This window comes from Callorhinchus milii, unplaced genomic scaffold, assembly GCF_018977255.1.
Source record: "Callorhinchus milii isolate IMCB2004 unplaced genomic scaffold, IMCB_Cmil_1.0 Scaffold4, whole genome shotgun sequence".
Lineage (NCBI taxonomy): Eukaryota > Metazoa > Chordata > Chondrichthyes > Chimaeriformes > Callorhinchidae > Callorhinchus > Callorhinchus milii.
In genome coordinates, this window is record NW_024704745.1 from 69,890,029 (window position 1) to 69,913,554 (window position 23,526).

At 41.6% G+C, this 23,526-nt stretch overlaps 1 protein-coding gene across 1 annotated transcript in view; it reads left to right on the forward strand.

Annotated features, from left to right (window-relative positions):
* The window catches only part of LOC103183241 (microtubule-associated tumor suppressor candidate 2-like), a 189,416-nt gene that overhangs the window by 35,140 nt on the left and 130,750 nt on the right, over nt 1-23,526 (forward strand). Inside the window, exons 2-3 of the mRNA XM_042334100.1 lie at nt 4,876-7,862; nt 17,435-17,702. Of these exons, the coding sequence (XP_042190034.1) occupies nt 5,238-7,862; nt 17,435-17,702 (2,893 nt within the window). The 5' untranslated portion in view covers nt 4,876-5,237. The remainder of the gene's footprint in view (nt 1-4,875; nt 7,863-17,434; nt 17,703-23,526) is intronic.

Sequence of the window (23,526 nt, forward strand, 5' to 3'; positions counted from 1 at the left end):
TATACTGTAAAGTGAATTGACTGTGTATTTTATGGGTGCAAGTGTGCCTAGAATAAGAGGACATTCTCAGGATAGAGAGATTGAAAAGAACGAGAGAGCCCTAGGGACAGATGGAGAGAGTGTCATTGGTGGCCATAACCTGTCCAGTCTCGGGCCACAGTACCTTATTCTTTTCAATCTCTCTATCCTGAGAATGAGGATCTTGAACTTGTTCTGCTGAGGGGGGGGGGAGCTAATGGAGCCAAGCTAGGATGAGGATGACAGGCCCACAGCACCTGATGTGGGAGAGAACACAAGCTGCAGAGTTTTTGGTGGTCAGCATCTTGTGTAGTGAAGAACAGGAGAGTCTTGTTATCAGAGTTACAGTCAACTCTACTTGATGAAGGCATTGATGAGGGTTTCAGCGGCTGGAGAGGAATAGCAATGGTAGAGGTGGGCAATGTTACGGAGGTAAGGGAAAGCTGAGTGGGCAAGAGCATGGATTACGGTTTGGAAGACAAACAACAAGATTACATTTGTGTAGCGCCTTTCACGTAGGGAAGACAGTTGTGAGTCAGACAAGACATTAATAAAATTCTTTGAGGTGGAGTATGCATTCATGCAAGTCTGTCAGCAACTGAGGTGAGAAAGTGCTACATGAGCCAAGTAGGAGAGCTTCTGTCTTGTCAATATTTAACTGGAGGAAGTTAGATCTCTTCCTGTCATACAATTTGGTCAGAACAGCAGTGGTCCTGGAGTCGAGAGTGGAGGCTGAGAGATGGAGTTGGGTATTATCAACATACATGTGGAAATGAACCCCATGCCTTCAGATGACATCGCCCAGTGCGAGTGTATAAATAGTGAACAGGAGAGGACCGCAAATAGAGCCGAGGAATGCCGCATGAAAGAAAGTTAGCATGAAGGACAGTTTTCAGTTGCAAGAATTTACAGCCTTTCATAGCCCATTTCATGTAATAGGCATTAAATGTGATATGAAGTGCTGCAATTTTGTTTGCCTATCATTTTGTAAAGCAGTCTGTTTCTATGAACTCATGAACAAATGAGTTGAACATAGCTGGGTGCTACACAGGATTCAGGGTAACCATCCAAAGTCTTCACATCTCTACTTCTGTGTGCACTAATAAGCTGAGCAAGAATGAATTCGTAGTTTTATCACACTTTATCACATCAAAATGTTTCAAAGCATTTTAGAGCCAAGTGTAGTGAGCAGCAAGGCTCCCCAAACATTGAGGTAATTAATCACTTTATCTAAAGCATGGTAGGCCAGAAACCAGGAGAAACTCCTTTTTCTTTTCAATTTGTGTCACAGGATCTTTAACGTCCAGCTGATGACCTTGCAGAGGAGACCTCAGTTTAACATCTCATCCGAAGAACAGGGTAATTGATTGCTCATTTCAAGCATTCAGTATTGGAGGTCTGATTTAAAATATTTGGTGCCTTAACTTTCCACACCAATGCTGTTCAGGTCAGGGGAAATTGAAATGTGTAGATTTAAATTATTTTTTAATGCTTGAAGATCGAATTGCAGGAGAATTTTGCTGTCTTAAAAGAAAGCTTTTGGTTTAAGATTGTGTTTGCAGTAGATTTCAAACATCAAGTTCCAAAGACAAATTGATTGGTATTTCATGTTTTCCTGTAACCCTGAACTGTATTACAATAGTAAGCACAGTGTGTTCTAGGATACAGTTTATCATTCATGCCCATTCAGGTCTATAGTTTACAGAAATCCTCAGTATGTCTTTTCTGGGAACTAGTAAGCAGTGAGCTTGTGGAAGATAACAGGCTTGATCAATGTTTAAAATCTGGCTGTTTTCCAATATGACTAAATAAATCAAAAACTGTAATGAATAGGGAGTAGTGAAAGAATGCCCAAGTTGCAGAGGCAGCAACAGCCGATGGGGGCAGAGCAGAAGAAACAGGTGGTAGACAAGAGTCAATTTGTATTGCCAAGAACTCATGACTGACAAGTCAGGGTTTTTTGTGTAAAGTTTAGCATTGCTTGTAGTATAATACATTCTGTAAATGATGACTCCTGACAACAGATGGCAATTCCCTCCCCGCACACAAAGAAACTCTTCTTCCTTGAAACATCCTTCCAAGAGCTAGATCATTGTTCTGTCACAGCACCACAGTACTGAGAAGGCAGAGCAGATTTTTTTCTTTCCTATTTATCAGATACATAATTGTATCCTCCCACTTTAATCATGGTAGATTTATCTTTAGTGCAAGGAAATTATAAAAATTCCAAACAGAGGTAACTCAGGGAGTTCTAGAAATTAGGGCATAATGGCAGAAGGCATGATCACTGATTTGATGCAATAGGGCTGGGGAGTCGCAGCAGCCAAAGTGAATGGGGCAGGCAGAGGAGTGAGGTAAAAGCAGGTCAGAGAAGTAGGGAGGTGCTAGGATGTGAAAGGATTTGTATGTGAGGGTAAGGATCTTGAAGTTGATCCATTCAGAGCCGTGGAGCCTGGTGATAGGTCTGCAGAGTTCAACTTCCACCATTCACCTCAGAAACTTTGAGACTCATACTCATACTCTAAGATGATACTCCAGGGAACACGCAGCTGGTCAGGCAGCATTTATGGAGAGAGGAAAATTAGTTAACGTTTCAGGTCGATAAACTTTCGTCAGAACCTAACACAGAATCTTTCGTTCTGATGCTACCTGACCTCATGTGTGTTCCCAGCGACATCTGTTTTTATTTCAAGTTTCCAGTATCTGCAGTATTTTGACTCCAGTACAATGCTGGGCGAACACGAACACTCTATTGTCAGAGATTCTGTTCTTCAGATGAGATGTTAATGCGAGATCCTGTCTGCCTGTTCAGTGGACGTTAAAGATCCCATGGCACAGTTCGAAAAGCGAAGGGAGTTTCTTGGCATCCTAGTCAATCATCCCCAGATTTATCTTTAGTGTGAACAAATTTTAAAAATTCCAAACAAAAGTAATTTAGGGAGTTCTAGAGATTAGGGCATAGTGGCAGAAGGCATGATTACTGGTGTTGACGCGGATGGGTTGGGGAGTCACAGCAACAACATCAACAACAAAATTATATTTGTATAGCGCCTTTCACATCGAGAGGACGTCCCAAGTCGCTGGACACACAGAGTTGCAGACCTGAGCTGAAGATCGGGTTGGGGGAGGGCAAGGGGGGAAATAGGGAGATCGAAAGCACGGTCAAAACGGAGGGTCCTGAGGTGGGTCTTGAAGGTGGTGAGGGAGGGGGCGAGACAGAGGGCTGCGGGATGGAGTTCCAGAGGGTGGGTGCAGAGTGGCGGAAGGCCCGCCCGCCGATAGTGGGGCGAGCAAGGCGGGTGACGCGAAGCAGGCCGGAGCCTGCTGAGTGGAGGGAGCGAACAGGGTGGTAGGGGGTTAGGAGGTCGGAGAGGTAGGGGGAGCAAGACCGTGGAGGGCTTTGAAGGTGAGGACCAGGATCTTGAACTGTATCCTCTGTGATGGGAAGCCAGTGGAGTTGGGCAAGGATGGGGTCGATAGGGTCGCTGAGCCTAGTGCAGGAGAGGACACGGGCTGCTGAGTTCTGGATAATCTGCAACCTGTGGAGGGAGGAGTTGGGGAGGCCGACAAGCAGTGAGTTTGCATAGTCGAGCCTCGATGTAATGAAGGCGTGTATGAGGGTTTCGGTGGCTACAATGTGAGACAGAGTCGGAGCCAGGCGACGTTGCGGAGGTGGGAGAAGGCAGAGCGGGTCATGGCGCAGATGTGGGGTAGAAAGGATAGTTGAGGGTCAAACAGTAATAATAATAATAATCCTTGCATTTGATATAGCGCTTTTCACGTCGGGAGGACGTCCCAAAGCGCTTCACAGAACACACTGTAAAGTGAATTGACTGTATATTTGTGGGCGAACGCGGCAGCCAATTGCGCACAGCAATGTCCACAAACAGTCGTAGATTGAAAATGACCAATTTATTATTGTTTTTGGTTTTGGAGGGATTATTATTAGGCTCTGTGTGGAGTAAGGAAACTTGCCCAAGGTTTCGCCCTGTGCCTGGAATTGAACTCAGGTCTCTCGCTTGCAAAGCGAGTGCTCTAACCACTGAGCTACAGGACTCCAAGGTTCCGGACTGGCTTAGTGAGGTGGAGTGTGCAACCATGGATGGTGCTGCTGTCAGTGCCTGAGGTGATGGGGCACTGACAGGAGCCAATCAGGAGAGGCAACAATAGCTACAAATTACATTTGTAATGCGCCTTTCAGGTCGGGAGGACATCCCAAAGCGCTGGGATGCCCTGTGTTTGCAGAGTGAATCGGGTATGCAGAGGAGTTAGTAATAATAATGTCATTCACTTATTATTCACTTCATGGCTTTAGGTGGGACTTTGCTTTGCGTAAAAATTATAAATATATTTAATTATGTGTATAGATATTTATTTGGTTGCATTGAAAGCAAGAAACTGTTAAGAAAGAGAAAAAAAAGTCGTAAAAATACCAGTTCTTCAGGTCTAGAAACATTAAACGCCTATTTGACATAGAACCTATACAGTTTTTATCCCAAGAAAAATAAATTATTTTACAAAGGAGTGGAAACTAACACTGCACAACACACATCACAATTTTACTTTAATGTCTGTTACAAAAGGACTGTTTGATCTTCCCATGATCAAAAATGTTTGCATGAAGCACAAATGCCAGAGCAGTGCTTCTGTCGCTGTACTACAGTTCATTAAGACTTGTTTTCTTTGCCTTTTGAGCAGGGTGTTTCCATATGAAATTAAAGCTGGCTCTGTACCTGAAGTGTTACATTTCGCAGGACAGCAAACATACTGCATCACAAGCCGTTGGTTAAATATAGTTTCTGTTCCTGGCCAATGCTCTGAAAGGAGGGACTTACATTCTGTTCCTTATTTTTACAGGTTCAACAACTGGCCAGTACTTGGAAGAGAAGGTCTTTGTGGCTTCACATGCGTGCAGAGGAATAAATAACTGCATGGAGACTGGAACTAAAGTGTTTTACAGGAGTTCAAGATTACAATTTAAGGAACGGTAAAGTGGATAGATGTATCTGAAGATGAATAAGACATGAATGATAAATCCTGCGATATATTGAATGAACTGAGAAAAGAATCGTTTATCATTACAGAAATACTTTTTGATCATCAAAGTAACACATATGCTTTCTGGAACGTTTTCTTTTAAAAAAACCTATATGTCCAAGGTTTGTTCTTCACCTTTTATTGAAGTGCTAAATAATATAGGATAAAGGTGAAAGAAAAAAATGACTTCATCAGTTCAGAACAGCACTTACTGCTCTGACGTAGAGGGCAACAGAAAGGAAATAAAAAACAACAATGAACAACTGATAGCAACAGATGGAGACACCAATGCAAATGATCTATCATCAAATGCTGTTACTGTAGAAGAAAAGGAAGAAGAATTTGACTTGACTGATGACCTTGAGAATGATTTCCATGCACCACAGAACACACCATTTTTATATGGAAATTCAGATGAGCTTGGGAATCAAAGTGAGCAGTCCAAACCAGATGATCAGGCATTTCCAAGGCAAGATCTGAAGATTTCTAAAGATGCTGTGGCTGATAAAACTGATATCATAGACCTGGAAGGTACAGAGTTTAAGAAGCGCAATTCCTATGATAGACGGGAATATCTAAATATTGGAACAACTCAAAAGGATTGTTATTCCTTAAAAAGGGATTGTTCTGCTCCTGAAGCTGCCGTGGTGCAAGAATGTCCAGAAATGAATGTGATGAAAGGGAATGAAAAAAGAAATGTCATGCAATTATCATCCAAGGATTCCTCTTTTCATTCATTAGAAAAGGCTAATATAAAGGATGTGCTGGCAGAGAGTGGTACACCCAGAGAAGATGATGATGATGATGGGTGTCTACGAGAGAATGGATCAGTGGCTGATTGGTTTACAGGACCATTGCATTTCCAAGAATGCTTCACCAGTACTGTTGGTAGTACTCATGGTTCAAAGCAACCTTCAGCAGACATGTTCAAAGCCATTTCTGCTGATTCATTTGGTTTGACTTCAATAGAAATGTTTGAATTTCACCCTAACTCACCTACCTCAGAAAACAGGAAGTTGTTCCCACAGTTACAAATGGAGATAGAAAAGCCACCTGATCTTGTCAAAGCAAGCACATCACTTTGTGAAGATGTAATCTGTGCCCCAAGTTCAGATGGTCAACTACAGGAAGCTATTAATAAATTAGAAACCCAGGTAAACCAGGATACATATATTGACAAATGTAAGATGAGCAACCCATTCAATCTTTCATCCAGGAGTGCCTGGCTCGAGGTTGAAAATACCAGATTAGTGCCAGGAGCTCAGAGCAGAAGATACATTTTTCCAGTAAAAGAAGAAATAGAGCCCGGCGAGTTTAGTCAACAAGCACCCTCTTTGCTTGGAAAAGAAGCAACTAAAGTAGCACAGTGTCTGCAAGACAACACAGTAGATACTAAAGAATTACATCTTGAAGACCTTAACTTTGAAGATAACCATTTCTTAAATCTTCCAGACGAATTTTATACAGATGAATGCTTGGTAACTGAAGGCACTTCTTCAGTATTAAGGAAACAAGGTTTTAAAAACAGAACCTTAAATTGGACAGATACTGACTTAGATGCCCAGTGTTCAGTTGAACCAACTAAACAACATGAAAATTTATATTTAAATATGGCTACTAATGTGGGCAGCAAGGAATCTGCAACTGTTCAATTCCCAAACATTCTCAATGAAGCAGATAACTACACTGAAATCAATCAAATGCCACATGTGAGAACCAATCCGCTTTTTAGGCATGGATTTGACAACCTTTTTGTTCCTTTTGAAGTCAGTGGGAAGGGAAAAGAAGATATAAGACAGGTTTGTGAGAGTGATAGTAATTCATTAGCACATGAAACAATTGAGGTGAAAAACTGCAATAAAATGACAGATAAGGAAGATTCCAGAGTTTCTAACATCTCACATTTAATGCTGTCAAAGCAAAATCCTACCAGGCAAGATGTGAATAGAGACAAGGATGTACTGCCAACATTGGAGGCTTGTCCTGGTCAATACAATGATGAATGGTCTTCTGACAGTGGAATGAAGAACTCTACGCAAATAGCATTGTATGAAATCAACAGCAATGTACTGATAAGCGAGACTAAAGAGCACAGAAAGGTTTTTGAAGCGCTTGGTCCCTCAGAGTATTCTGTAATTCCTTCATCCACACAGTTTCAGCAGACAATCAACAGAAGTGCTTCTAATCCATTCTCAGGTTATAATGCTGATTTGAAGGAGACTGCATTTCTTCCCGGTGACAAATTGTCAGGATCTTCATTCGTACCTCCTACAGAAAATATGCAGTCATGGAGCTATTCCTGTAGAACTCTTGACAAAACTAATTGTAACAGTGGAATCCCAAAGCCAATCCTGCAGCATTGCAGAGCTTTTACAACAGAAAAGGGAGCTATAGAAACAAATTGGCAGCCCAAGCCTGAAGCTAAAATCATACCCAAACCAAAATACGTAAGACCTAAAATTATAACCTATGTTCGAAAACCTCAGCCTAAAACACCCGATCCTATACAAGATCCCGTGGTTACATCTCCAAAACTTTCAATATGGAATGAGCCCATTTCTGATGAGCACAAGTTCTCCAGTGGTGAGAACAAACCACTCTCTACAGTGAACACTCCTGCTTCTTTCGACCGATATAAACCAGACTTGAAAAGAAACAGAATTTACTCGACTGGGCTGATGGTTTCTGGAATCAGGCTTCCAGGCCAGCAGGCTTTTCCCAGGACAATGGGAAAGTCGCTCCCTTCTTCAAGTGACATTATATCCAAGGGCACAGCAGAAACCTTTGCACAGCTAAGTCATTCTGAGGTGAGACACTGTTTGCATGATGTGTGTTCCTATCAGAAAAATGCTGCGTTTGTCAAAGGTGCCATTCTTCAGATGAGACATGAAACTGAGGCCCTATTTCCATGTTCAGGTGGATATTAAACATTCCATTACATTATTTGAAAAGAGAAGGGAGATTCTCGCTGTGTCCTCACCAACAATCACCCAAATTTTTAAAAAATGGTCATTCACTTAATTGTTGTTTGTGGGACATTTCTGTGCACAAATTGGCTTCCGCATTCACCCACAAAACACACAGTCACTCCACTTCACAATATATCCTGTGAAGCTTGTGTCCTGCTGACATAAAAGGTACTATACCAAATGTAAACATTAATTTTATCATACTAAAATCTAATTTCAGAAGCCTACAAGGCTACCAGCTTCCACATTAACACTGAATTCAAGAATCTTCCAAAGTTCTGCCCATTTTAAATTTTAAGACTGTGGTCGTAAGGCAGAAACCATAACAGATGATAAACTTTGTGCTGTTTATGTTAATAACTCATTCAGACAGTTTGGAGGAGGGGGATGGGATTATCTGATATTTTAATTTCTTAAAACTACCAAATGGGAAGAAATAAAAGAAATAGATAAATGTAATTATTTTAAATGTGTCTGATTCACCTCGAATTCAAGATACTCATCCTCACCTTGAATTCAAGATCCTCATCCTCACCTTCGAATTCAAGATCCTAATCCTCACCTACAAGGCCATTCACAGCTTTGCTCCCTCCTAGCTCTCCGACCTACTATCCCCCTACCTACCTGCCCGTACCCTCTGTTCCTCTGGCTCCGGTCTGCTCCACATCCCCCGCCCCAACCGCCCTACCATCGGTGGCCGGGCCTTCAGCCTCTCAGCCCCGAGGCTCTGGAACTCCATCCCCCAGTGCCTTCGCCGCCTCCTCCCTTTCCTCCTTCAAGGCTGGTCTCAAGACCTTTTCTTTGACTGTGTCTTCAGCTCCCCTCTCGACTCTCTACCCCCTCCTCGCTCCCTCCCTTCCCTCACCCTGACCATTTCCCCCCTGCTCGGGTCCTGACCCAACTGTTCAGCGCCTTGGGTCGTCCTCCCGACGTGAAAGGCGCTCTATAAATGAAATCTTGTTGTTGATTCAATGCAAATGTTATTACTAAGTAAATCTTAATAATCACTTTGCTGGATCATATGTTTAATGGTTTCAAAGTAATACAGTAGACTTACCTACTGTCATTATCAGTATCATATCAATAAGCATAATGAAATAAAGCTACATATAGCATTTTTCTGTAAGATGAGCAGCTCCCACGCAAGCCTTCACACTGAGTGTAACTGAAGCCTGAATTAGGCTTACTTGGATTTTGCTTATAGCAAATACAAACATTAAGGACTGCATTCTTACACAGTGAGACAATCCCTCCAGTTAAAGCATTTCTGCTGATTGGAGCAGTGTTTGTTGCTCAGTGTCTGAGTGGGAAAGATTGTAGAGTCAGGAGCAGAGGTAGGAGAGCGAGGGGCAGAGCTGAGACCTAGCAGTGGGGATAAAAGCCACAGCGAGGAGAGCAGTCAGGAGCAGAGGCCGGAGAGAGATAAAAAAACAAGCAGACCTGCGGGAAAATTAAAAAGTGATGTCAGAGCAACGTCACAATCAAAATATTCTGAAAGAGTAAAGTAACAGCTAACACTGACTACTAACAAACAGTAAACTAGCACTAACTACTAATTAGCAACACTAAAAATAAAATAAATTTTTAAAAAATTAATTAGGAATTTAACTTTTAAAAAGTAATAATAATTATTTAAATAAAACTTTAATTCACAGTGTGGGTGGGAGAGGTGACAATGGCGGGGCAGGTGTTGTGTGAGGACTGTTAACATGTGGGAATTGTTGGAGGGCAGTCTGAGCCCGGGCAACCACATCTGCATCAAATGTCTGCAACTGTGGCAGCTCTGGCTCAGAGTGTCTGAGCTGGAATCCGAGGTGCAGACATTGCGCAGCATCAGGGATAGGGAGTGCTTCCTGGATAGTTTCATCCTGGAGCCAGTCGCTCCCCTGAGGGTCAGGGAATGTATAGATAATAGTATCAGTCAAGGACAGGATAGGGTGTCTGACAGGCAGGAGGTTAAGGGAACACCAGAGAGAGTGGTAGTGAAGCCTCAAGCTTTAACCTTGGCCAACAGGTACGAGGTTCTTGCAACCTGTGTGGACAAAGAAGCCTGTGAGGAGGAAGGAAAACGTGATTCCAATATTAGAGGAAACAAACAGAAAGTTGTAGTAATTGGGAACAAGACTATCAGGCGGACAGATACACTTATCTGCAGCAGCAACCAGGAGACCTGAAGGCTCTGTTGCCTTCCTGGGGCCGGGGTAAGGATGTCTCATCGGGGCTGAAGGAGATCTCTAAAACATGAGGGCGAGGATTCATTGGTGGTACTTCACATAGGTACCAATGACATAGGTAGGGTTAGTTGTGATGATTTGAGGAGGGAGTTCAAGGAGCTGAGAACTAAATTAAAACAAAGAACATCGAAGGTAGTGATATCAGGATTGCTGCCTTTGACATGTGCAAATTGGTACAGGAATAAGCAAATTAGAGAGTTGAATGCATGGCTGAGGGAGTGGTGTGGAACGCAGGGGTTTCATTTTATGGGCCACTGGCAGCAGTAATGGGGGAAAAGGGGTCTATTTCAAAAAGATGGGCTCCACTTAAATCGGGCTGGAACAAATGTCCTAGCAAACCGAATACATACCGAATAAGCTTTAAACTAGTAAAGGGGAGAGGGGGATACGATTAGAAATAATTGCAAGCCAGCAATATTAAGAAAACTAAAGGTGGCAGAACAGAATAGCGAGAGCGATAAACAGAATAGGTCAGAAGCTCAGTAAAGAAGATAGGGCAGCAGAGAGTAGGGGAAATGATAAGAAATTAAAATCTCTATATCTGAATGCACGAATCTTCACATAGATTGGGAAAACCAAATCGGCAAAAGTAGGGTAGAGGAGTAGTTTATAGAGTGTATGAGAGATAGCTTTCTGGAGCAGTATGCTGAGGAACATACTAGGGGACAGGCCATCCTAGACCTTGTTTTGTGTAACGAAACAGGGCTAGTCGGTAATATAGATATTAAGACTCCTCTAGGGCAGAGTGATCATAACATGATAGAATTTAGTATTAAGTTAGAGAGCGATGTAGTCAAATCCGAAACAAGGGTCTTAAATTTAAATAAAGCTAACTTTGCAGGTATGAGGGAATAATTAGCTAAAATAGACTGGGGAATTAGATTAATGGATATGACAATAGACCAACAAATGTAGCTCAGTGGTTAGAGCACTTGCTTTGCAAGTGAGAGACCTGAGTTTAATTCCTGGCAGGGCAAAACCTTGGGCAAGTTTCCTTATTCCACACGCCTAATAATAATCCCTCCAACAAACAAAACAATAATAAATTGGTCATTTTCAATTCACGACTGTTTGTGGGACATTGCTATGCGCAATTGGCTGCCGCGTTCGCCCACAAATATACAGTCAATTCACTTTACAGTATATTCTGTGAAGCGCTTTGGGACGTCTAGAAGACGTGAAAAGCGCTATATTAAATGCAAGGAGTATTATTATTATTAATAATGGCAAACGTTTAAAGATGTAGTGCATAATTCTCAGCGTTCACATATTCCCTTGAGGAATAAGAGTACCACAGGGAAAGCAGTTCATTCGTGGCTAACTAGAGCAGTTAGAGAAAGTATAAAACTAAAAGAAAAGGCCTATAAAACTGACAAAAAGAGTAGCAAACCTGAGGACTGGGAGTGTTTTAGGGACCAACAAAGGAAAACCAAAAAGCTCATTAAGAGTGAGAAAATGGATTATGAGGGCAAGCTAGCTAGGAACAAGACAGATAGTAAGAGTTTTTATAAATTAAGAAGAATAGGCGAGCGAAAGTAAATGTGGGTCCATTACAAGCAGAGACAGGAGGAATTATAATGGGGGATAAGGATATGGCAGAGTCCCTAAATAAATACTTTGCTGTCTTCACGTTAAAAGACACAAGAAGTTTACCAGAAATAGAGATGAATCAAGGGGCTAATGATAGGGAGCATCCCCTGGACCTGATGGTCTGCATCCTAAGGTTTTAAAAGAGGCAGCTCATGAGATAGTGGAGGCCTTGTGTCTGATCTTCCAAAATTCTTTGGATTCTGGAACGGTTCCCATTGATTGGAAGATCTCAAACGTCACACCACTATTTAAGAAGGGTGGGAGAGAAAAGATGGGGAACTATAGACCAGTTAGTCTGACATCGGTGGTAGGGAAAATTCTAGAATCCTTAATTAAGGATGTCGTAGTGGGATAGTTAGAGGATCACAATATGATTATACAGAGTCAACATGGCTTTACAAAAGGGAAGTCATGCTTAACAAATCTTTTAGATTTTTTTGAGGACATATCAAGTAGATTAGATAGGGGGGAATCAATGGATGTAGTGTATTTAGATTTCCAAAAAGCATTCGGTAAAGTTCCGCATAAAAGGTTGGTCCACAAGATTAGGGCCCATGGAATTAAGGGGAATGTATTAGCATGGATTGAAGAATGGCTAACAGGAAAAAAACAAAGAGTAGGGATAAACGGGTCCTTCTCAGATTGGCGGGATGTGACTAGTGGAGTGCCACAAGGATCAGTGCTTGGGCCTCAACTATTTACAAGCGATCTAGATGAGGACATCGAACTTAATATATCCAAATTCGCGGATGACACTAAACTAGGAGGGAGAGTAAACAGCGAGGATGACATTAAAAAAATGAAACGAGATATAGATAGGCTAGGTGAGTGGGCAAATAAGTGGCAGATGAAGTATAATTAGGGAAGTGTGAAATCATCCACCTAAGGTGGCAAAAACATGTTTTAGAAGGGGAGAGACTAGATAGTGTTAGTGTTCAGAGGGACTTGGGTATCCTTGTACATCAGTCACAAAAAGTTAGTTTGCAGGTACAGCAAACAATTAGGAAGGTTAACGGTATGTTGGCATTTGTTACAAAAGGTTTAGAATATAAGAGTAGGGAAATCCAGAGAGACCGGGGTTCGATTCGCAGCAGAGCGAAACGTTGGGCAAGTCTGGTTTGGATGCTCTTGGGCATGATAATAATAACAATCCTTGCAATTGATATAGTGCCTTATCATGTCTTTGAGACGTCTCAAAGCGCTTCATAGAATATACTGTATAGAATATACCAAACCAGTAAACAAGCCTCTGTTTACATAGCAGTAAGTAGGAACCCGGTTGTTAGTCAATTGGTGGATTGCTTTCCGGAGGTAATAATTTGTTCAAAAAATGAAAAAATTGGTCGCTCAATCCACGACTGTTTGTGGGACCCTGTTGTGCACAATTGGCTGACGTGTTTCACCCACAAAATATACAGTCAATTCACTTTACAGTATATTCTATGAAGCGCTTTGAGACGTCTCAAAGACATGATAAGGCGCTATATCAAATGCAAGGATTGTTATTATTATCATGCCCAAAAGCATCTAAACCAGACAGAGTTCCACACATGCACGTCACCTACACATGGAAATCTTCCTGTGTCTGGAATGGAGTGACCTCCTTTAAGGCACATCTCAAGACCCTTCTCTCCGACTGTGCCTTCGGTCACCCACCTACCCCTACCGTCCTTGCCCTCCACTCCTCCTGCTCCCAACCCCCTGCTTGGGTCCAAATCCCTGACTATCCAGCGCCTTGGGACGTCCTCCCAATGTGAAAGGTGCTATATAAATGCAATTTGTTGTTGTTGTTTGTACCGCGCTATGGATTAGGACTTTGGCTTACAAAGTAGACAAGCTGAGTGGGGAGAATCCCTGTGTCCAGGAACTGATCTGCTCGTCCAAGTCCTGTCAATGAGGTTGTTCTGTCATCAGCCGTGCCTTGAAGTACTGTGGACCTGCTTGACTCAGGAACTGCACGACCGATAACTCCACAGAGGGTTGTCCCGATTCTGACATTCCTTAACCTAACATCAGCTCAGCCTCAAGGAGACCCTGATTACCTCACCTCCCCTCCTCCAAGGAGGATAGTCATTAGATTGACACTTGACATTCGACAAACACAGGCTTGAGTCTTCATTGTCGGACAGCAGGAACTCCCTGATGAGCAGCTCCTCTGCATAAAATGCATGAAAGCATTGTCACCATGCTCCCGGCCATAGTTTAGACACACGTCTCTACCTGTTGAACATTGATTTGAAGGAAAGTTGAATAGAAGAAACCAAAATGTTTCCTGACAGAGAACTCAGAGTAGATATCTCGCCTGTTCTCCAGTGTGAAATCGATTAATGGGAAGATGTAAAGTGCTTGTTGGTAAATGTTCCAACTAGGACAGAATTGGGCATGCTTTGTCCTCTTTGTTCGCCATTTATAATTACAACTGCACATCCTATCAAGCTTCTCTTGATTGAACATTTCCGTTTGACTTGGTGTTGCTGTAAATGTAACTACCTAGCAGGCAGTCTACAAATCTAGGTAATTAACATAGCACAAAACTGGCCACTCTGGATTTAAAATCATAACATTTGTTTCTAGTTTGTAACTTATTTTCTTTACTTTCTCTCTTTCCTCTTGAATTCACCTATTCTGCTGGGAGTATGAGCAGTAGGCTTGCTCCAAACTTCTGCTCGTACTGGTATATACCACACAAGGAGGTGTGCAATACTGTGATTCAGGCTCTGCAACACATTCCTTCCCTTTTTCCAAGGCAGTTAGCCCCTGTGCGTTAACTACAGTTAAGAAAGATTGAGAATTCAAGTGGGTTTTGACATCTGGCCTTTTGACATCTGAAGGTAGCATTTTCCGCATCGTCTATCAACATTTATATTTATAGTCTCACTGTCTCCTCTCATCTCAAATGCAACATCTACATCTCCTCCATGGAGTCCTGTAGCTCAGTGGTTAGAGCACTCGCCTCGCAAGCGAGAGACCTATGTTCTATTCCTGGCAGGGTGAAATGTTGGGCAAATTTCCTTACTCCACATGCCTCTATTTACCTAGCAGTAAGTAGGAACCCAGTTGTTAGTCGATTGGCGTATTGCTTTTCTGGGAATAATAATTCCTCAAAAGAGAACAATAATCATTTAGTCACTCAATCCACGACTGTTTGTGAGACACAGCTGTGCGTAATTGGCTGCCGCGTTTCCCCCACAAATATACAGTCAATTCACTTTACAGTACATTCTGTGAAGCACTTTGAGATGTCTAGAAATCGTGAAAAGCTCTATATCAAATACAAGGATATTATTATTACAAAATCTCTCTAAAGAGCTCCCATTCTATTCCACAAGCTCCTTTTTCACTCAAAACAATCCTTAATTATAAAACCCAGGTCTGTCACCCCAAATTGGAATTCTGTCTGCTACATCTGGAGAAACTCTTCGACCAGCTCTCGCATCTCTTGAAACGGTATAAAAATAGCTTGTTGTTCAGTAGGTGATACTAGTGTCACTCTTGCGTTCAATCTTTCTTATCTTTCTCTCTGTCTGTCTGTGTCTGTCTCTGACTCTTTTTCTTGCAACATTCCTTGTCTTACCATATTTTATTTATAATTTGTTCATATCTAATACAATAGAAGCCAGGTTATAGTTGGTACTCCAATTTTCTCTGAAACATAGATCATTACTGATCATGTGCAGAGATGTGTGCAATGCACTTCATTACAAGCATGTACCTGAATTTTCGCAGCGTTTTGTATCATGAAAGAAACCAGAGCCCCCAGTGAGGTCAAACACACTGGCCGTGAATACTAGCCAGCTCTTTATTAATAGTTTATTTGGGAATTCTCATTATGCATCTTAACAAAAGATTGGCCAGTATAATTGGCATGTATTAGATTCCAATGTGTTTGCTGAGTATAATATTGCAAATGCAAGTGAAGCAGAATTATTTAATGTGCTTGTGCACAGTCTAATGTATGTATGAGTGGCTAATAAGGAGGAACATCACACTGTTCCAGATTGAGGTTAAAGCATACTGATAGAGTAGAATCAATGGAACATTCTATAGCTGACCTGGGAGTGCTTGATGTTGACTTTAATACCATGTCAGTAAAGTTGCCAACTTTTAAAGTGAGCATTTATAATAATAATAATAATGATAATCCTTAGTATGGAATGACAATATTTGAAAAAGAGAAGGGAGTTTCTACCTGGGTCTTGGCCAACAATCCTTCAAATAAAACTGGGAAACCTTCATGGCTGTTTGTCAGACCTTGCTGTGCACAAATTGCCTGCCACATTTGCCTACAAATACACAGTCACTACACTTTCCATAAGGTACTGTGACATGCTTTGAGACATTTCGACAATGTGATAGGCAGTATATGAAAAGCAAGAATTATTTTTATTGCCAAAGCCAGAAAACATTCTCTTTCCATCACTTGGGTGTCTAACTTCAGAGTACACAAAAACATCACAAAAGGGATTAATTAAAAATAAAGGATTTGACCACTTGCCAATGACAAGCTTTTTTCTCATGGAAACAATGTTATTTTTAGGCGTTTGCGACATATAAATGGTATTATGGGATGGGATCATTTGTTTCTATTTGTATTCTGTTTCTGGATATCAGCTCTTCTCAGATATTGTTTATTCTGATGTGAAGGAAGCTTAATCATCTTAAGCAAGTTTGGATGTAGGCATCACATTGTAACATTTTTATGAAAACACTCTGCTGTAAGCTCCCTCTGCCGCTGAAGCTTCAGAATGTAGTATTGAGAAACTGCAACCACCTAAGAGAGCAGTGATTTGTTACCACACAGTTCTGAGTTGATTGTGGCAATCATTCCTGTCACCAATCAATTAAACTGTTCTTTTCAACTGCACCTTTGGTCACCTTCCTTCCTCCCCCTCCCCCTGACTCGGCCCTAGGATCTGTAACTGTGAAGCGCTCTGAGACGCCGTCTGGCGTGGAGGGCGCTATATAAATCCAAGTTGTTGTTGTAAACTACAGTTCTGAGCAATTTCAGCGCTTGAAAAAAATTAGACTAATACATAGGGAATGTCAAAACCTGACCGCAGATTAGCTGCGTGTCCAGCTGACAGTAAGTGCCAGCTATATCAAAATGCAAGGATTATTATAAGTGCCAGATAAGTGGGGTTACAGATCAAATGTGTTTAACAGTGGAAATCAAAATTGATGGAAATCAAATGTGCAAAATGACACTTAAAATAAAACAGTAACATTTGTAAATGCAAAATTACTATAAATCTCAGGATCGTCTAGTCACACACAGAATTTTAAAGATTTGGATTCTAGTATGCAATATATCATAATACTCATTATTGATATAAAATTATTTTAAATAAAAATAACATTAAAAGATGTATTATCAAGAATGTGCCTCAGGCTATGGTGTATTTCAGGGGATGATTCAATAGTCTATTCATTCTGTTAAATAGTAATATATTCTGACATACTTATTACTGCCATGATGTATGACTAACAAACCTTTCTTATTTACTTAAATCGGTAATGCGTAGAGAGATATTTAACACTCTGCCAATGAAAAATGTAAAACCTTATTGTTTTTCTGTTCCTTTTCAGATAGAGCCTTCTACATATAGCTTGATTGGATCTGGACAGGACAAGGCTTCTATTTCTGAGGAATGTTCGAATCTGATGATGCACACCAGCATTCATAGATCCCCTATGACTCTTAGGCCACCATTAGGAATTGGGGCTATCTCGAGATTGCCTGCTGCAAAAAACAGGCTTGCATTCCATGGGCAAAAGTCATCAATCAGTTCAACTCCACTTCATATGCAAGGGCCAATGACCAATTTTACCAATGTCAGCTATCAAGAGAGTTCAGGTAAATATCCAGCTGTCTGTAGCATTATATCAGTAATGTGAGCAGAATGCATTGCCTGAAAGTGTGATGGAAGCCGATTCGATAAGAACTTTTAAGGGAGAAGTAGATAATTATTTGGGGAGGACAAGTTTGCAGGGCTATGGGGCAAGAGCGGGGCAGTGGGATTGATGTGGATAGCTCTTTTCAAAGAGCCGGCACAGACACGATGGGCCGAATGGCCTCCTTCTGTGCTGTTTAATTCTATGATTCTATGAGGTCTGCTGCCAGCTCGTCAATTCATATGCACTCAGAGGCTGAAATAATGAGCACGCATTATTAGGATGTTCAAATGATTTTGTCTGACACACACCATGCTTAAGAATATCCCATCCAGACTGAGAGTAGCATGTATGATGTGTGCCACTTAGAAATGAAATTCCTGGGCTTGGAATGGAATGTGCACTCCACACGAAGAGCTGCACCTTGCTTACATCTAGGCTCAACTACGCCAATTCCCTGCTTGTCGGCCTTCCCAGCTTTTCCTCCATAAGCTGAACTCTGCAGATCGCTTCCCCCCCCGCACAGGCTCCAAGACCCTATCACTCCTATACTCGCCTGGCTCCACTGGCTCCCGATCCCCCAGAGGATAGAGCTCAAAATCCTCGTCCTCGCCTTAAAGGCCTTGGTCCTTCCTACCTCTGCGACCTGCTGACCCCATTTCAACCTGTCCGCTCCTTCCCCTAAGCAGTCCCTTTTCTCAGCCTGCTTCATGTCCCCCGCCCCACCCTCCCCACCATCGGCTGTCGGGCTTTTAGCTTTTCTGCCCTATAGGCACTATACAAATGTAATGTGTTGTTGTTGCTTACCTAATTCCAGAGAGTATTAGGCACAGGTTGGCACAGGGAATCACAGAAGGTGTGTTGCAATACTGTTGGGAGTTCAACCAGCTACAACAACGTAGCTTGCCAGTGAAAGCACTGTCTGGCAAGTGTCCTGCTGCTTGTCCATCTAGGACCACCCTTGGGTTACGCTTTTGGCTTCCAGAGTTAACAGGAGCCGAATGTGAAGAATCCCTTCCCCCCCCAGTGACCGGTCTGCCCCTCTTGATCCTCCTGATGAGTCAGGTTGTCTAGGCTGTCATCAGCAGTACTGTGTAATACTGCAGACAGGCCTGGCTCATGAACAGGATGACTGAGACCACTGCAGCTAATTGACTCACTGTTCAATTGCTGATTGAATGAGTTCTAATGTTCCATGAAGTTCCATTTACATTACCTCAACAATTTTCCTGCTAATAGTTTCAGGCTGTGAAAGCCCATCAAATTAATAATGTACTTTTTATCAAAGCAGCAGTTGGCAATTGTGAGAGAGGTTGACACTATAGATTAAGATACAGAATATTTTATCGATGGGGTGGGGGGGCAACAGTCTCCAGCACTTCCATATTTTTAAAGAGGCGAAATGAACTGTAAGTCACGATATGTCTGTAATTACCATGATAGATATGGAGAAAGTTGTTTCCACTTGTTGACAATTTACAACAGAAACACCAATTTGCATTAATATAGCTTCCTTCACGTGGGTAGCATCTCAAAGAGATTAACAACGGCGAGATTTAATATTGTGACGGGAAGGAGGGAGCAACCTAAGGCATGGTTGAAGAGGAAATTCTTCAGATGTGATTTATAGATGGGCAAAGAGGTGTGAAAACGGAAGGATTGAGGCAAGGAGTTGCAGAGATTCGGGGTATAGTGGCTGAAATTAGCTGTATTTGACTCTAATCAACATTATGACATTATGTTCCCCTTGTTGAAAATGTACTGGTATTCTATGAGGTTTCATCCCTCCCCCCATTAAAATAACAACAACAAAATTACATTTGTATAGTGCCTTTCACTTCGGGAAGACATCCCAAGGCGCTGGACAGTCAATGTTTCGGACTCTAGCTGGGGGTCGGGATTGGGGAGGTTGGAGGGCAGGGGGGGAAGGATAGTAATCGAAGTCACGGTCGATGAGGAGGGTCTTGAGATGGGTCTTGAAGGAGGCAAGGTAAGGGGCAAGGCGGAGGGGATGGAGTTCCAGAGGGTGGGGGCAGAGTGGCTGAAGGCTCGCCCGCCTCTCCGATAAATCCTGTCCGGTCTGCTCACGCACCACTCCTCTACTCACAACCTTCGCTCAGCTGGCACGGGTTTGTTGCACGTCTTCATTTGGTTTGTAAAGAAATCCTTCCTGATGCCTTTTCTAAATTGGTCCTTCACAACACTGAACGTGGCACATGCCCTCTTTCCAGTTGCCTCAGTGTATCACCAGGAATTGTAAAAAAAAGTGGATATATCATCAGGAATTAATTTTACATCTGGAATGGCAATTATTGAGTAACATTGTATCTGAAGCCTGAAATGCGCCAAAGAAGTTTAATTCACAATAGATTGTTTGAATTGATGATCTGTTATCTGAATTTACCTTTCTTAAATGCTATAAAAGGTAATGCTAATCAATATATTTTTGTCGATATATTTATTTTTCAAATGTAGCTCATTTCAATCCTTATTAGATGAGGTGCTTTAGTTTTGTTTTAAAATATCATTCCAATGAAACTAAGATATTTTACTCCTTCAGACTCAGACACTACTTTTAAGTCACCAGGACTTTCTGCTGAACTCTTCACAACAATGAACACAAAATAATCATTACACCTTCAGACAGACATTTCTAGAGATTACTCATCTAGCTCTAGGATATAACAAATCATGCAGAATCCGCAAATATTCTCACTAATTGTCTTCCCTTATATTGCTCTCCTGAAGGCAATTTGACTTCTATGTTCCTGCTGCTGCAGTCCAAATCCAGGGTTTGAGCAACCTCATCCAAAGGATCTTTCTTCATGTGTGAGCTGAGACAATGGTTGTTGACAGCTATTCAACATTAAATTACTATTTTATTATTATATTACAAAAAGCACAGCTAAAATTGATCCTGGATCTCATTTAAAAAACAGCTTGATACTGTGATGGGGGTGAGGTGGGGGACACGACGACAACAGAGGGATGGGTGTTCTGGAGGGATGTTATCAGAGCGGCTGAAGAGCTTTTTCATCCAAACCAATATTGTGATTGTGATCTCTCTATAAACTCTTTCTGACATTTATTGTAACTAATGTAGTCTGTTGAGACTGATTATAGCACCAGAACTGCTGCTCGGGTGAGGTCAGCTTATTGAGCATGGACTCCGGGCATTAAGTTTTCATGGGTCCCTCCAGTTTATCACCCTGTTTTAAGTAGATAAACTGAGTATCACACCTGAAGCTATCCTGCTTGGTGATAAAGCAAGTGCAGTCTCCAGGCTAAACACCTGGCAAATTGGTCACGGTAAATCAAGTTGATAGTTGACTAGACGCATGCAGTTGATTGTTGACTAGTCTAAATGATTCATCAATAAAGGTTGGTCCATTGAACATGTCTTCAACTCTGAAAGCCACAGCCTAGGGTAGGGTAATGCTGGCTAGACAAGTGAAGGTTACCCATGCTTTGTTTAGGTATAATGTGCATTTACAATAGACTGTGATTTCTCAAACCTAAAAAGATCACAAACGCGTTGCAGTGACTGTGCTACTATGTTTGTTAAACTCATTTTCTTTTTCCTTAAAATGGACAGAAAAAAATGGAATAGAGATGAAGGTACCCCAGGCACACAAGTGTTTCCTGCATTGCTTCCTACATTTATGACCAAGATCATTATTAGCAATTATAGAAGGCTACACAATAATGTGCAGTGAAGTAGATGGATTTATAAATTACATTACTTTCAGGCCAAGAATCTTGAATCAGTGTTTCTCTTTAAAGTGCTGCATGTGTGGCAAACCTTTAATGTACTATCATGAAAAAGAGTAGATCAGAGAAAACGAATACTGCTGAAGGCTGGCATGTCACTTTGAAGATTGCAGGGGTTCACCCTTTTGAAGACTGTAGACTGTTGTAACAGATAATTTTAAAGACCATGAACTGGGAGCTGAAATGAAAGGCATCGGGAAATATCAGTCTAACTTCACTTTTTGTGGTGAGAATACATAAAATATTTAATGTTGGGAGTTGTATTTGACAGTGTGTTTAGTATTGGAGTGATACTGTAGGGAGTGAAGCTATATTGCTTCTTGAATTATAACAAGCGGGAAGTCTGATTTATACATCGCATTTCAGATCACATTGTATTATGGAAATTAAAAAACATTTTTGAAACCACTAGAACTTGATTAGAGAGGTCTACACAAGCAAACCAGTTGTGTGATTAGAAAATGTTCCCTTGCTGACCAGATCAAAATAAGGTGAAGTTTTAAGTACTGTGGCTAAGCAGCGTGTACTGGCACTCCTCCTATTCTTGGACTATTAATGACTTGGATTCACAGACCTAGTGTAAGATAGTTAAATTTGCAGATAACCGATAACATCAAGTTGGAGGGAAACTGTTGAATCTGGGGATAACACAGACCTTAGAAATAGATCTTGATAGAGTATGCATATGTACTGATTGATAACTCTCAAATGAAGTTAAATACAGATGAATGCAAGGTATTATATATACGATGTAAGAATAGGAAACGATTGTACCTTGTGGATGGGTAGAACTTGCCAAAAAGTGATCTAGGGGTGTTAATTGGTTCATTGCTCACCGTGTCAAAACAGTGCGAGGTAGCAATAAACCGGGCAAACATGCTGGCTGAATCACTAATTCAATTGAGTTCAGATCCACAGATGATATTAATAAAAATAATAATCCTTGCATTTGATATAGCGCTTTTCACGTCTTCTAGACGTCTCAAAGTGCTTCACCGAATATGCTGTAAAGTAAATTGACTGTAATATTTGTGGGCGAAACGCGGCAGCCAATTGCGCACAGCAGTGTCCTACAAGCAGTTGTGGATTGAAAATGACCAATTTTTTTTTGTTGTTTTTTTGGAGGGAGTATTATTAGGCGTGTGGAGTAAGGAAACTTGCCCAAGGTTTCGCTCTGCCTGGAATTGAACCCAGGTGGCTCGATTGCAAGGCGAGTGCTGAGCTGCAGGACTCCACATTATTATGGTTTAATTACAACATTACCTTGCAAACGACCAATATCCTTATTATCCCTGTTTCTAAAAACACACATTAAACTATTTGAAATGTAGTTGTAGATATTTTACTTTTGATCTCTTCAATCTGCTGTGGAATCGTATTGGTGACACTTAGCATATTAAGCTATATAGTAGTCGTAGAAGCATTCAGCAGGTCATGCAGCATCTATGCAGAGAGGAAAGTGAGTTTAAGTTTCAGGTCAAGGACCTTTCATCAGAACTCGGTTCTGACAAAAGGTAAACTTAGAGCAATACTTCAAGATGCACCAAGACAGTTGAACGAGAGCATGCAGCAATAACAACTTGTATTTGTATGGTGCCCTTCATGAAGGATAACATTCAGAAGAGCTTCACGTTGGCTAAGTTGGATGCTGAGCCAGAAGGAAAGGTGGGAGGTGCCCATTGGTGAAGTTGAATAGGTAGCTTTAAGGTGAGATTTGAAGATGGGGGCGTGTGGGGTAAGGCAGAAGGATAGTGTAAGAGAATTCCAGATGTTGAGGGCATAATAACGTTCAGCCACCAATGGTGGCAGTTTGTGTTCACTGAGCAGGGGGGGCTGGATAGAGGAGTAGGGTATAAGGATATCAGCGAGATAGGGAGGGTCTATGGCATAAGGGAATTATATGTGAGGTGAGGCCCTTGAAATTGATCCATTTGGTGCCAGGAAGTCATTGGAGCCTGGCAAGGATTGGGGTGTTGGGCTTACAGAGTTTGGTGCAGGTGAGGATATGAGCAGCA